Source organism: Canis aureus, chromosome 8 (genome assembly GCF_053574225.1).
Source record: "Canis aureus isolate CA01 chromosome 8, VMU_Caureus_v.1.0, whole genome shotgun sequence".
Classification (NCBI taxonomy): Eukaryota; Metazoa; Chordata; class Mammalia; order Carnivora; family Canidae; genus Canis; species Canis aureus.
The window spans coordinates 26,713,950-26,729,362 of NC_135618.1; the positions used below are offsets into that span (position 1 = coordinate 26,713,950).

Genomic DNA, 15,413 nt, shown 5'->3' on the forward strand with positions numbered 1-15,413 from the left:
ATGAGGAACTAAAGATAATGAATATGTAAATGTTTCCATCTCCACTTCCCAGAAGGAGAGTCAGATTTTTGTTTCTTGGACTCCCAAGTGTAATTAATAGTATCTTCATGTATTTGGAGACATCTTGAGGCCAGCACCACTGAAGGTTTTGTCTAGGATGCATGGGCCCTTGAAGGCAGGAGCCAGAAAAAGATGAGTCTGAAAGGCAGTGGCATGACCTATGAAGAAGACTGGTTCCCTGGGGCCTTTGTGGGGTGGGAACCTGCATAAAGCTTGTGTGCAGGTTCTCAGGACAGATGGGACCTGGAATGGGGATGGCTACAGGTTGGACCCTAGCCATGAGAGCATAAAGGCCTGGGAGCCACCACCATGCTCAATTCAGCAGAGAAGAATAAACCAAACAAACAGTTTTAAAAGGATCCTTTTAAATCCTTATGACTCATAAGGAAGGAGCACAGGGATTTAAATTACTCTGAGGGAGTTTTTTCAAGCAACTTTGGTAAATCTGAACATATTGGTGGTCAATACAAGGAATCATAACCAGAGCTTCCTTAGATTAGCTTAAGAAAACTGGATAATTTTTAAAAATTGTAACTATTTTTGTTACACAATTATTCATGAATTATTCTTTATAGAAAGAAAAAGAAAGGGAAAACAAAAGATAGAGGAAAGGGAGGCAAGGAGGACGAAAGGAATGAAGAAGGGAAAAGAAACCAATCTGGCCCACTATTCAATTGCTTCCTTAGGTTTAAGCATTGCTTTCAAATTGGTATCCAGTTTCTTTTTCTTTTCTCTCTCTCTCTCTCTCTCTCTCTTTCTCTCTCTCACCTACATGCTCTTTTGTATCCTACTAGAAAGAAATGATCTTGTGCGGTAATGTGCATAGCTGGCTTCATCATACAAATAAATCATACACACACACACACACACACACACACACACACACACAAATCTTTACAGGGCACCTGGGTGGCTCAGGCAGTTAAGCCCCTGATTCTTGGTTCTGGCTTAGGTCAGGATCTCAGGATCCCAGGATCCACACTTAGCGAGCAGCCAGCTTATGGCTTGTCCCTCTCCCTCCCCCGCTTGGCTCCCCCCACTCCCTAGTTCAGGGGCACATACACACTCTCTCTTTCAAATAAATAAATAAATAAATAAAATTTTTAAAAAACAAAAAATAAAAACCCCTTTACAATATATATCTGAAAAACTTTCCACACCCTGATTTACCCCATCCATTTCAACTGTTAAATGGTAATAATAACTGGCAATGATTAAGGGCTTTACAGATTCTAGACACTGTTCTAAGTGCTTTACTATCAGCTTACTGAACTCTCATGATGGCCATTCTATGATTGAGAAAACTGAATCAGAGTATTCGAATAAGCTGCCCAAGGTCAAAATTGTCCCAAATTCCCAGCTAGTCTACCTCCAGAACCTGTGAGCTGAAACACCACATTATAATGTACTGGGTTCCATTATAGGAATGTAACATATAGTGAATGTAATCATTCACTACTGATAAACAGACTTTTATGATTTGATATTACAAACAGCTGTAATGAAGTTACTGGCAACTTAAATATTTAGTGGACTATGAGATATGATGGGCCAGTTTCCATAGATGATTAATTCTTTTCATAAAACCAAGTGTAATGAATGTTCAGATTTACTTAGCTTTCAGAAAAATCATGACTTTTCCTCATAAACTACGGTAATTAAGTATATGACAAACTCCCTATAATTAAGGGATAAATTGCTGGCATAAAAATAAAGAACGCTGGCATGCTGTAATTACTCTGTAGCTTACAGTTTATCAAACATGTACTCTGAACATAGGAGGTTATATAAGTACATAACTTCTAAAAGAAACCCTTTGCCTTTTCCACACAAAACTGGCAAGCAGAAAATGATAGCTTGGCATAATACATAATAGTGCTCAAACTACTGCATGTCTGCAGACCAAACTTTAATACTGGACTCCCTTCCTCTCCTATGAGAGCCAGTTTCATGAACCTAATGTCACTCTCCAACTATCAATTACTAAGATCAAATACTGGGAAGAGTTTTGCATTCACTTGTTTCCCATTGTGAAGTATGATGAAAAGCAACATATTTACTCCAAATACTCCTTATCACATAAGAAAGAGAAAGCCATTGTGGGCTTCCCTTAAGTGATGGCCTTCCTCCCTTTCTGGCTGATGAGCCAAATACATGTCCTCTCAGCAACAGAGCTCTGCAGGGAAGTCTGAGATATGTCCCCAGGAGCTGGATTTGTGATCTTCCCGTGGTCTGTGTGATGCAGGAACAGACCCTGCACTCTGCAGACAGTGTTCTGCCTGGAAACAGGATGAAAAGAACGGGAACAAGGTCGGAGCTCAGGAAGGTCTGTGCCAACACACTTTGGTGGGAAGTAAAAAAAATAGGGCATGTGAATTTGTTGTAAATAAAAAAAAAATTAATGAAAGAAGTTAATGAACATTGGTATCTTGAAATCTATAGATTCTAATAGAATATTTTTGCTTTCATATTTTAAAACTCACTAAATAAATTTGCATAAATTCAACAACAGGAATTTATAATCATGTTACATGTAAAAGGGCATAATGGTATATATCAGGATATTTGGCAATGCTAGGGGGCTACTGAAGAACTCTTAAATAAACAAATATGTTCTGAAACAGAAGACAGTGATTATTGTTCAAATTAACTTCAGAGGTATATGAAATGAAGACTGATTGTTACCCTGACCATTGTCTTCAAAATGTCTAACAGCTCTTCCTAAATTCTATTGCTATGTTTAATTCTTGAGTTAAAAAAGATCTAATTTTGTACATATTATTCAGTTTTTTAAAAAATCTGTATCTAGAAATATCACATTATAGAACTTTGTTCCTTATCAATAATGTGGACTTTCACAAATTACTTAACTATTTGGGAGTTTAGTTTTCTTAATTGTACAATGGGGACGTTTATTGTAATCAGGCATTAGTTAAGCCACTGTGGAAAAAGAGATGAAAACAGTCCAATGGTTAAGAGAAGAAAGAAGTTTATTTTTCAGAACCATCTAGAGTGTTTCTGTGGACTGCTCCCTGAGCTCATCCAGGAACTAGGCTGTCAAAGTGGATCGGCTATCTCAAAAAGCTAAAGATTATTTCCAGTCATACTTTTTCTACTTGATGAGAAGGGTGAGGAGAGACAGAGACAAGAGTCTTCAAGCAATGAATCTGAGGTTGCACTTACCACTTCTGCTTATACCCCATTGGTCTAGACTTAGCTGCATTGCCTACTTGCAATGGTAGCTGGGAGATACAGACTATGACTGGGCAGTGGTGGATGTGGCTAAAATTGCATTGGGGAATTCAATTATTAAAAAGAAGAAGGGGAAAAGGGATACCTATGGACTATTAGCAGCATTTGCTACTATAAAAATTGTTGTAAGGAATGAAGTTATACTTTCAGAGTATAGAAGTGTATTTGCAGAATTTACATAAGCAATCTGCATAGCACTTGACACATATTGAATACTCATTAAATGGTAGTTATTAATATTTTCTTATTATGATGATGATGATGATCTAGTACCTCTATCCTCAATGTAATGCTTGAATTCTCTCCACAGAATCAAGGATAAGTGATAGTTTAATTATTCTTGAATCCTTATAATAAAAGAATTTTTTTTAAAAAAAGGAAATTTCACTGCTCTTAAGGAAGCCATCCCAGTTTTAGAGTTTTTCCTTCTTTCTAGATATTATTTATCTTTTTATATTTACTTTTCTTTCATCCTAATTGTGACCTCTGACGCACTAGCAGAACAAATAGCATTCCTCTGCCATACAATAGTCCTTCAGATATACATAGAAAGTTATTGTTTCTTTTATGAGTCTTCTTTTTCTCTAGTCATTTTTTATTCCTTCAATAGTCTTTCATAATCTGTGACTCTGAGGCCACTCACTGTCCTGGACACATTCATTCACTCGTTTAACAAATATTTGAGTACTGACAACTCTATTTTATCAATGCTCACCTTAAAACTATGTCACCAAGGGCAGTATATGGTGTTCACGCTACTCTGAGCACAGCAAATCATCAATCCCCTCATTAAGGATATTATGTTCCCTAAGTGGAACTTAAGATCATATAACTCTTGGCAGCCGTAACACGCTGCTGACACACACCAAATGGTAACCTACTATACCCTCTGAGCCATTTTTTGTTTGTGCAGTTACCCTAGATGTACCCTACCCTACATGAAATTCTTTTTAAATCCAAATATAAAACATTTGCTTTATTCCTAGTTGTTAATTGTATCCAATCTCTCAAAAACTTTTATTCTTTCAACCAATGTATTAATTATCCCTCACTGATTCATCCATCAAAGCTCCTGATTAGCATGTAATTGATCTCTTCATCTAACATATTGATCAAAATGTGGATATGGATAGGGCTGCTGAGAAGCATTTAGTAACCCTCTGAGCAATCATTGTACCAATTACAAATACAAATCATTGAACCAATTACATAACTGCATCATCATTTAAGGAATATTATCCTCTGTAGCTCTCAGATGTCTCAAGACAAAGTTTTGAGAAAAGTTTTTGTTAAATACTTGGCTTCTTATTCATTGCTATGCCCAATGAAGCCTTGACTTGCCATTCAAAGTGCTACCTGGTCCAGCTCCATTCTGCCCAACCTGACCCTCAGGACCTCCCTGATTAGGAGGGCATGACTGGTGTTTTCTTGCTGCCAGACCTTTATATAATGAGATTCGACAACATTTATTGAGCCCTGTTATGTCCTAGGCATTATACTAAGCAGTTTCTCACATAAATAGAGCATGGGAAAAATGGAATATATTTAATGAAAAAAATGCATGTATTCTCAAATAGAACCTTATTATTTCACCCATGCATGAGACCATCATTGCACAATGTTCCTTATCTCAAAGTTATGGCAAAGTACAGAGCATATTCCATGTATAGATACTCAGCCTTTAGCATTAGGTATTCAAAGAATTATTTTCGATGCGATATGCATTTTTCTAAGATGATGTCTTCAGTAACTAAATTCTTGCTAAATACCACATTAGAGTCTAAATTTGCTTCAGTAAATCAAAAATGACTGTGCAGGAACTCTCAGAAATGATTATTCATTTGCTCTAGATAACAATCACATTTAAGAATTTAAATCATGAATCACCTGTACAGATGTTACCTTTTCCAAAGGACTTTCTACTCGAGGAATGCTGATCATTGGCATCTGTGCCAGATTATCCATGTGTATATGTTCATTTTCTGGTTGTCTTCCTTTGAAATTATTTACCACACACACAACCTAAAATTTCAGGAAAAAAATGCAGTTGAAGCAAAGCCACACTCCCTGTGACTATGACCCTTTTAATCTTTTAAGTAGCTTAATAAATTGAATCATAGTACTAAAGTATTAAAATTACTTAAGTATTACATATGTAACTTTACATCCATATTTATCTTGTATAAATTTTAATAGTTATTCCAATGCAAATGTGTTCAAGAAAATTTATCGAATAATGTGTAGCTCAGTTAATAATGACAATTTCATTATTCCAAATTTTTCATTAAATTAGATTATAGTCAATGCTCAAATCAATCTATAAATAACATCATAGCCTTATAAAAATTCATAGCAAGCTAACCTTTCCCTAATGTGGCTAACCTACAACTTAATTTAAATGCTAATTATTTCCCATTGCTTCAAGATCATTACATTCATAATAAACCTTCTACAATTGGCACTCTCTAATTTAGTAGCATCCCTTTAATTAACCTAGTTTATTGTCTATTATTGTATCCCATGTATACTTGGCATTTCAACAATAGCTTACTGGGGCTACCAGTGAAATAGAAGACCTTTTACATAAAGGAAATTGACCCTTGTTTCAATTGATTATATTCCCATAGGCGACAGTATTTGAACTAAGCCAGAGGTTCTCATACTTCGGGTTACATAATAATAAAGGCCCAGCACTGTTAAAAATGCACATTCCTAAACCCTTCCCTAAAGATTCTGATTTTGTAGATGATAGATGGGGGCTAGGAGTTGCCACTTTTTGAAATACATTCTAGAAGCTTCTGATGCAGGTGAATCATACTGTAAGGAATAGTAAATTAACACAGGAAAATTACTTGCTATATTTACTTATATTAAGCAGTGGATGAGATATTCTTTTTTTTTAAAGATTTTTAATTTATTTATTCATGAGAGACACAGATTGAGAGAGAGAGAGAGAGACAGAGACACAGGCAGAGGGAGAAGCAGGCTTCATGCAGGGAGCCCGACGTGGGACTCGATCCTGGGTCTCCAGGATCAGGCTCTGGGCTGAAGGTGGCAGTAAACCGCTGAGCCACCTGGGCTGCCCTGGATAAGATATTCTTGAGCCTTCTTTTGCTGGGTTTATAGTCTATTACCAAGCCAAAACCCAGAACTTACTTGCAGTTATAACCTAACATTCATTTTTAAAAAGGATAAATGCTTAACATATAATTACACATTTACATTGTATGTTTTCACAAATGCTCCACTGGAAAGCGTTTTCTTTAGTAGGCCTCATTACTGAGTATTTTCAAAAGCCAATTAGATCTTGATTATTCTCCAGTTTTTAAATAAAATTAATAAATCTACAAAATAATAACACATACTATGAGACTTTATTTCAGAAAAAAATCATCTCCCTAGTTGTGGAATACTTATTATACTTCCATTTCCATGAATAATTACAGATCAGAAGCACAGATCAAAGCCTCCTAATTTGATACATCAACTTTATCAGTGCCATTAAGATCTTTAAAGTAAGGGATGGTACAGGCTTGGAGATGGGAACTTGATAAACCTAGTATCAAATGATAACCCTACAAAAGACTATAGGGCAAAAGACTGCCCTATAGAAAAGGTCAGTAAATTTTGGCTATAAGGGAGGGGCACAATAGTACATATTTTTGGCTCTGCTGGCATACAATCTCTGCAGCAGCTATTCAACTATGTTTTTGATGTGAAAAAAGTCATAGGCAATTCATATATGAATGGGCATGTCAGTGTTCCACTGTAACTTAAAAAAAAAAAAACAACACAGCGGGTTGAATTGGTTGCAGTTTGCTAACTGACCACTGCTTAGAGTACAAAGAATACAATCAAGAATTTAGCCAATAACAGCATAACAAGCAAGCAGTTTCACATTCACTTCATGAAACATACACACATATTTCCCTTCTCATTAATATTATAAGTTAATGAAAGATTAGGCAGATGAAAAATATTGCTACAAATTCTTGTGAAGTAATATTTATTGAAACGAAATAACTATGTACATAGATGTATGGAAGTCATGAGATGAAGAAAAGTTCATCTAGAGTTAATATGGGCTTTTGAAATTAGTATAATTGCTTTTTTATATTATTTAGGTTTCGTAAACTCTTTGAAAGCTTGTATCAGTTATCTCTTTGCCTTAATTGAGGGTTAGGACAATACCACTGAAGCAGCTGAGAATTCAAATGCCACTATTTAAACACCTAACAGATAGTAGATATTCATTAAATAGTATCTATTAGCATAATGATTATTCTTCATTACTGTTATTATTTAAATTATAAGGGAGGAAATTGCCAAATCTTCCTTAGAACCATTTTCAAATATTTAGCAAGTTTTGCCTGCTAACATTCACAAGTATGGAACTGATGTCCTATTAGAAAAATGGTCATGGTTGGGGGGCTCCTGGAGGGCTCAGCCCATTAAGCATCCAAGTTCTTGATTTTGGCTCAGGTCACAAACTCAGGGTTTTGGGATGGAGCCCTGAGTCAGGCTCTGCACCCAACATGGGGTCTTGCTTGTCCCTTCTCCCTGTTCCTCCTATGGCTCTCTCTCTCTCAGATAAATAAATAAAATCTTAAAAAAATAAAAAGGAAAAATCCTCATAGGCTTGGTGTTTGATCCTGAGTCTGTATGTTCTTAGACAGTCCTCTGGGTCTGAGTTTTCTCAATTTGTAAGAGAAGAGGTTGCAATATCTTACCAAGTTAAGTGGTAAGTGACAACCATTCCTTTGGTTGTCAAAGGTATGAAAAATTCAACAAATGTTCAAAGTGAAACCCAAGATCTGCCTATCTCTGGACCTCCCTATAAAACGTGATTTTTTTCTGGATTCTCTCGGGAAAACAACCCCCACACTCCCTCTCCCCTGATTACACAAGGCTGAAAACTTGGATTTATCCTAAAGGATGAGTATAGGATTCTCCTATATTCAACCAGTCATTCAATTTGCTCAATTTTCCTTCCTAAAACATACTACTTTGGTTGATGTGAACCTCTTTCTTAGAGGGCTTCCTTATAAGCTCTATGAAAGCAGAAATGCTCTTCTTCCTCTTCCTCCTCTTCCTCCTCTTCTTCTTCTCCTTCTCCTTCTTCTCTTTCCTTTTGCTCATCATTGTATTCACAGTACCACAGAGAATGAATAGACTAACTAATGAGCATGTGTCCAGCCAAGAATTCTCAAGTTTCCCAATGTTCCTATATAATTTAAAGTGACATTCCTCTGAAACACTCTGTTTTTACATTAGTAGCTTCCATGTGTATAATCTTATCCTGTCCTACAAAACTGACACTAATAAGTTACCACTACACATGTATTTTTGTGTTCTTTCACCTTTGGTGATGATTTATTAATCAGATCTATTTGTGGTCATTTTACCTCTTCCCCTGCAGCAAGTAATACATGTGTTTTGCATGGAGTTAAGTGCATGGGCTCTGGTAAAGAGGCTGGGCCTTAACACCAGCCTCTTTGATTTACTCACTCTGTGAGCCTGGGCAAGCAACTCAATATAACTAAACCTGCTTCTTTTACCTGAAAAATGAGGACAATAACTGTATCTCACTGTGCTGTTGTGAGGATTAATTGAGTTAATCTAGTAAAGATTACTCAAATAACTCTTACCATTATTATTACATTACATAGGATAATATGACAAGTTCTTGATGTGCTCAGTAAACTTGAACTACTCAACTTGACCCTGGGCATCTTTTTTGGAAGCACTTTGAAGCAGACATTTGTTCAGCATGTATTTGTTACATAATATTAACCAATCTATAACTATTGTTCACCTAGTATTTGTTTTGCATTTTCTTAAGCATGGGGATTTGGTTCTCTAACTAAAGAAAATGCACAGGGGATGGGAGTGATCAACAAGACAGGATATCATTCCTCAGGTAGAATGTGATAGGCCAGACTTTGAGTGCAGTGGAAACTCCGGAAAAATGGGAGAACCAGGTAATCAGGGACACTTCCTGGGCAAGTTAGGACTTGTCTGAGAACAATCTCAAGTGCAAAAAGGATCTGAATAGTCATCAAAGGTGAGGGCCATGATCTCCAGAGCCTTCTCTCCACCACACACTCAACTGTACCTACAGAGTATGAGATTTCATTTAACCCTCAGAAGAGCTTTGGGAATAACATAGTTCCTCCATTCATTCATTCATGCATCAAATATTTCCTGAGAACCCCCTATCTACCAGACCCTGTACTATGTACTGGGAATACACAGTGAGGAAAACAAATAAGCGCCTTCTCCACACGCAGCTTACATTATAGTGGGTTTGACAGCAAAAACAAAACAAAAACAAAAATAAAACTATTATATGTGGCATATTAAAAATTGAAATATGCTATGGATAAAAGTGAACAGGAAAGGAGGAAAGGATTCCTTGGAGAGGGAAAGCCATTTTATTTATTTTTTTATTTATTTTTTTGGGGGGGAAATCCATTTTAAATACAATTCTATGTTAGAAAAAATGAGGAGCCAAGTGACCTGTTCAAGGTCACATATGCACCATATGGCAAAAGCAGGATTCAAACCTAGGTTCACATGACTCCCAGACCCCTGTTTTGTTCTGTAAAAAAATATACGGAGGAACTGGCATTCTCACTGGGTCAAACATAAAGGCAACACAGAACCTGTCTGCAAGGCAAAGGAAGCTGAGTGGATACATAATACAGGATTTCACTGCAAGGAGGGAAAAACAAAAAACAAAAAACAAAAAAAAAACTGGGCTGTGAAGAATGCAGCCAGATTACTGATGATCCCAGAAGCCCAGTGGGACATATCTGAGTTTAATGCAGCAAGAATGAGGTTTGTTTTGTTTTGTTTTGTCTTGTTATTAGCAACAGCTTATGTTCTAAAGAAGAGAGGCAGAACTGGAGGTATCTGGAGAGTCTGAGATGAGGAGCCAGTTAGGAACCTAAAGATAGAAGACAGGGAAGAAGCACTAATCTCAAAAATCGAGTATAGTCTCACAGTATACAATTTGGTCAGAATGGCCAAGACATAAAATGTGGAGGAGACATTTTGTAATGGAAATAAACTGGGACCAGATGACTCACTGGGTGAGTCAAGAAGAATGAGTCAAAGGCAGACACTAGACATTGGGCCCGGGTGACTGGGGGATGTGGATGCCTTTAACCAAGACATAGAGTCTTGGAGTAGGTTAGTGCTCATTTTATTCTGGAACCATTTCAGAGTTCTGCACACACTGCAAGATAACTGGAGACACCCCAGGATGTTGCGAGCCAGAGCTGTAGTCGCTGCTCAGAATAAATATTCTATTTGCCCAAATGAGAAGCCCGGGAATCATCACGGATCACTCCCTCTCATTCGCCTCCATTATCCCCAGTGTGCCATCAAGCTCCAAACCTTCTGTTTCACAAACCTCCCAGAGAGCCTCCCTTCTCTCTGTGCCCATGGAGGCCTGATTGGCGCCATCTTATTTCCCTGCTTCTGCACAACTTGCCTCCCCTACCCTCACCTGGAGTTTTACTTTTCCAGCAAAACTAGTTTCAAAATGCAAACTGTATCGGAGAGAAGGGGCTGAAAGGAAGCAAACTATCAATTATGGAACTTATTTCAGTCATTCATGTGGCCATTTGTTGAACATACACCATCCCGTTTCAACTTTTATGTCCTTATAAGCTTTAAGGAGGCTATCATTAGCCTCATTTAAAGAGGAAGAACCTGAGGCTCGGAAAGGTAAATTGGCAATGGCACAAACTGAGTGAATAAAGAAGCTGAGATTCAACCAGCTTTAACTCACTTGAACTCTGACAGTGGCTCTCAGATCATCCACATTCAAAAGAAAAAAGCCCAGATTATTCTAACCTACAAGGCCATACAGAATAAATACCCCTGTATTTTTTTTATTTCCCACTCTTGTCACTCACGTTGGATGACTGGTACCACTTCCAGGATGTCACTTCCCCTCGTGTGAATGCTGTGCCCAGGCCTATAATATACTGAGGGCACCATAAAGGCCTATCTTATGAAGCATTTTTTTAAGACTTTATTTATGTATTCAGGAGAGACACAGAAAGAGGCAGAGACATAGGCAGAGGGAGAAGCAGGCTCCCTGCAGGGAGCCTGATGCAGGACTCGATCCCAGTACCCTGGGATCACAACCTCAGCCAAAGGCAGACGCTCAACCACTGAGCCACCCAGGTGTCCCTCTTACGAAGTATTTTATGTTGCTTCTGAGCACTGTGCTCCTTGCCCCTCATTCCTTATGCCCCAGCTTTGACCTCCCTGCTTTGCAAACATTTCAAGTTTATGTATCCCAACCCCTTTTGGACTGTCCCTAATCCCAACAGAAATCTCTTTAGTTTAGGAACTAATATCATTACATTTTAGAGTTTGTAAAACTCTTTGTGTCTATTTTGTGATCTATTCAAGTGGATGGACTCTATCTTTTTCATGTATTTATCCCCAGCACTAAGCACAGTGCCTGGATCATAACAGGGCTTCACTAAATGTTTATGTTTTAAAGGAAGGGAGTAAGGGAATATTTGAGGGAATAACCCCTATTAGTGTCTGACCTGTGAACCAGACTGTAACTCTCACACGAGAGACATCATGTTCATCTGAGCCTCCTTGCATCCCCAGCTCTTGGCACAGTGCCTGGCACCTGTAGGCACTCATGCTCAGAAACGACTGTGCATGAATGCACAAATGTCTGTTTTAGTTATTACAGTTAAAGCATTATTTTCATGTGACCTTTGATTAAGGTCATTTACCAGGTGTGTGGGAATGTCTGAAGGGCTGCTGTGGAATGTTTTGAATACGTACAGTCAGAGAGGCTTGAGCCCAAGAGGGATCCAGAGTCCAACCCATTCACCACATGGTTTTCAGATAAGGAAGTGACAAGGAAGATACTAGGGTTTTGGATTTGGTCTTTCAAGGTCTCAAGATGTTCACTGGAAGTGAAGGAAAGTTGGAGACAGCCATGGGAAGATAAGCAGGTAGACTGATGAGATGCCAGTGAAGATGCTCTAGACCCATGGAGATGAAAGACAGCTACATCTGACACTAGTGCTTTGACATTTTAACTTTTGGTAGTTCTTTTCTTAGGGTTTATGTAGGATATTTGTCTTGTTTTGTTTTATTTTAAATGTTTCAATCTGCTTCATTTGTGGTGAGTGAAAGGAAGGAAAAGGCTCTGGCCCAGGTCAGGGCCCCAGGCTTTCTGGGGTCATAAAATGTCTCTGGGAGAGAGATTAGAATGGGCCTACGTTTCCCAGGCACCTGGAGAATCAGAGGGGGGATATCAGGAAGAGAAGCAGCACAGAACTTGGGGCAGGGACAGGTCCTACTCACCACTCTAACACAGGACGGTCTACAGAAAATAGCCTATTTAAAATGCCTGGCACACAAATCATTAGCTGGAAAGGTTCATATGAGTTTTTGCTTACTGGTTATGAACTAGGGAAAGGAGCTGAAGAAGGGAAGTTAAGCGTGAGAAGCAATTTAAATGTAATCAAAATGGAAATAAAGTGTTTTTTCCCTTTATAATGTGTCAATGCAAAAACTATGTTTTGATTTATAGCCTACACATTTTCCATCTGGGTTAAATGTTATATACTCATAATGGATTGATTTTTTTTTTTAAAGCCAGACTAAAATAAATTTTCCAACAACCAAAACCTGTAGTAATACTCCAAGGAGGTTTTATAAAAAGAAGAGAGATGGCATGCTTACTTCACTAGAAATCACTACGGATGCTCTTCACGACTTGGCAAATTCTGATGTGAGATGGTATTATCTTGGAAATCATCCATGCGTTTTTAGTTGCTGAAGGGAACCAACCGATCTCTCAAATGAGGTTTACCTATTAGCAGGCGCTGTAACCTGGCAGTTCATGGAGAGTACGATGCTGAGGCCTTGGGGGTACTCTGGGATGCTCTAGATACTCTGGGATGGAAAGTGACCTGAGGAAATTCTTAAAATATCAAGCAACCCATTCTTAAAAACTATCCAAGAAGGACTGAGTGTTTTTAGCTCTGTTCCATTTAATACGAAAATATTTGGTTCGCCTTTAAGTGTAGAGTTTATATATTTTCCTCCCCAAATTTGACTTTAGGCAGAACAAATGAGGAAGGAGGAAGAAATGAATGACTTAAAATATACATCTTATCATTTGATACACCACATGCAGAGACACCTGCATGTAAGTCACCCTCTTTTTTTTTCTTGTAGGTGATTATGGGTGTTAATTAAAAATACAGTGAAATCCAAGTAAGTTTGTACTTACCAGAAATACTGCTATAGATATTCCAACCAGAAAGCCTGCTATCACATCTGACCAATGATTTCGGTATTCTGCTACTCTGTTGAGTCCAGTAAGAAAGGCCAAGCACATTAAGCCCAAACATAAAACGGGTTTAGCAAGTCTTGTTCCTTTGGCTTTGATTGTGTTGGTAATGTACATCTGAAACATTAAATGAAAAACATAACATTTCATGAAGGTATTTTCTTAATATATATACAATATATTTGCATATATGTACACATATATATTTATAGACATAGCTATGTATACAGAGTTCAAATAATTAGTCCTAGTTATGAATGTTTTGAAGTAACTTTCTTATAAGTGGAATTTAAGAATGGTAATTATTTAATTTTACTTACCTGATATTTACTAATGGCCAATTCTTCTGTAATATGAATTACCTAGAAACACTGAATACTGACATTCCAAGTGATTTTTTTTTAACTAGTGAAACTATTAACATTTAACTATTAATGTACCTATTGTTTTTTCTGAATTGACATCTTAGATCACTACTGTTAGAAGGGACAAACTGATGAAGGAATGTTTTTAATGCTTACACTTTTGTATACCACATTGGAAGGACGTATAATTGATAGGTTAGAATGTATGACTGTAGCTATAAAAAATAAGATATAGTTGATTTTCACTAAATAGAAAGTACTTTGAAAAAGGAATTTGAGGTTCACTGCAGTGACAAGGTTTGCTTTCATGTTGTTATCAGATATTGTGAAAATTACTTTGTTTTTATTAAATTTTATCTATCAGCCAGAATTAGGACAACAAAAAAAAAACTTAACTACATTCAGGGTAAATGTCTCCTTAAAACAAACAAGACAATGAATAGATACCTACATTGCTAGTGTTTTCACATATGCTAATGAAGAACATATAGTGCCAATTGATTGTACTAAATGAAATGTCCTCATGTTTAGAGGCATCACACTCAAGAATAATTTATTTGGTCTTTCTTCCACTCTGATTTATTCTATCGCTCAGTAGCCGATGATTTAAACCTTGTGTTACTACATAAGCAAAGCTGTTGACTGCAAGGGGAGTGTGTCAGTTAATATTTCAAGTCATTAGTAAAGTAATTATAAAGGAAATGGCTTTGACAGTACAATACGTTTTTATGGTATTAATGTCAGTGGGTACCTAACACTGATGACATACTCAGAAAAAAACTTAGACATACATTTAATCACTTGCCTATTGTCCTGCATTGAATAATTAAAAAAATATATTTCCCTAAGAGATTAAACCAAAAATCAGCACTTAAGGTTTTCCTTCACAGCAGCCATTTCAGAATGTGATGAAATTCAGTAATTATCTTCCCCCCCTTTTTTTTTTTCCTGGGCAAAGTTTGTAGCCCTGTTAGCTGCCAGAAGAGGCTGCATGAATATTTAAACAGCCCATGTGATACAAGGCTTCTATCTATCCAAGTTCTAGCCCTTTGCCATCTCTCTCAGGTCCCAATATTCTAGAGGAAAAAAAAAAAAAAAAAGCTGAATTGTTTCATCTTGGGCTTGTGACCTTCGGAGCTGAGTCTGTGTATTCTAAGCCCATGCATGGAAGAGCTGAATAATTTCAGTGATGAAGGATAAGTATACATGAGGGGGAAACAAGAAGAGATGAGAGAGAGAAAATGATGTTTCTGCCTTTCTGAGAGAATGTGTTAAAGAGCTCTGCCCACACGAATAACAAGGCTGGGATATCACACCACTTCAGGTTGCCAGTGATGCATCTAATGGAGTAATTCTTTATTTGACTAGTGTACACGAATAGGGAGTGAAAT

The 15,413-nt window shown here is 37.3% G+C and overlaps 1 protein-coding gene across 1 annotated transcript in view; it reads right to left on the reverse strand.

The window, feature by feature from the left end:
• PLPPR5 (phospholipid phosphatase related 5) overlaps window positions 1–15,413 on the reverse strand; it is a 121,463-nt gene that overhangs the window by 26,859 nt on the left and 79,191 nt on the right. The window contains exons 6-7 of the mRNA XM_077906988.1: window positions 13,598–13,774; window positions 5,215–5,334 (exon numbers count right to left, since the gene is read on the reverse strand). Of these exons, the coding sequence (XP_077763114.1) occupies window positions 5,215–5,334; window positions 13,598–13,774 (297 nt within the window). The remainder of the gene's footprint in view (window positions 1–5,214; window positions 5,335–13,597; window positions 13,775–15,413) is intronic.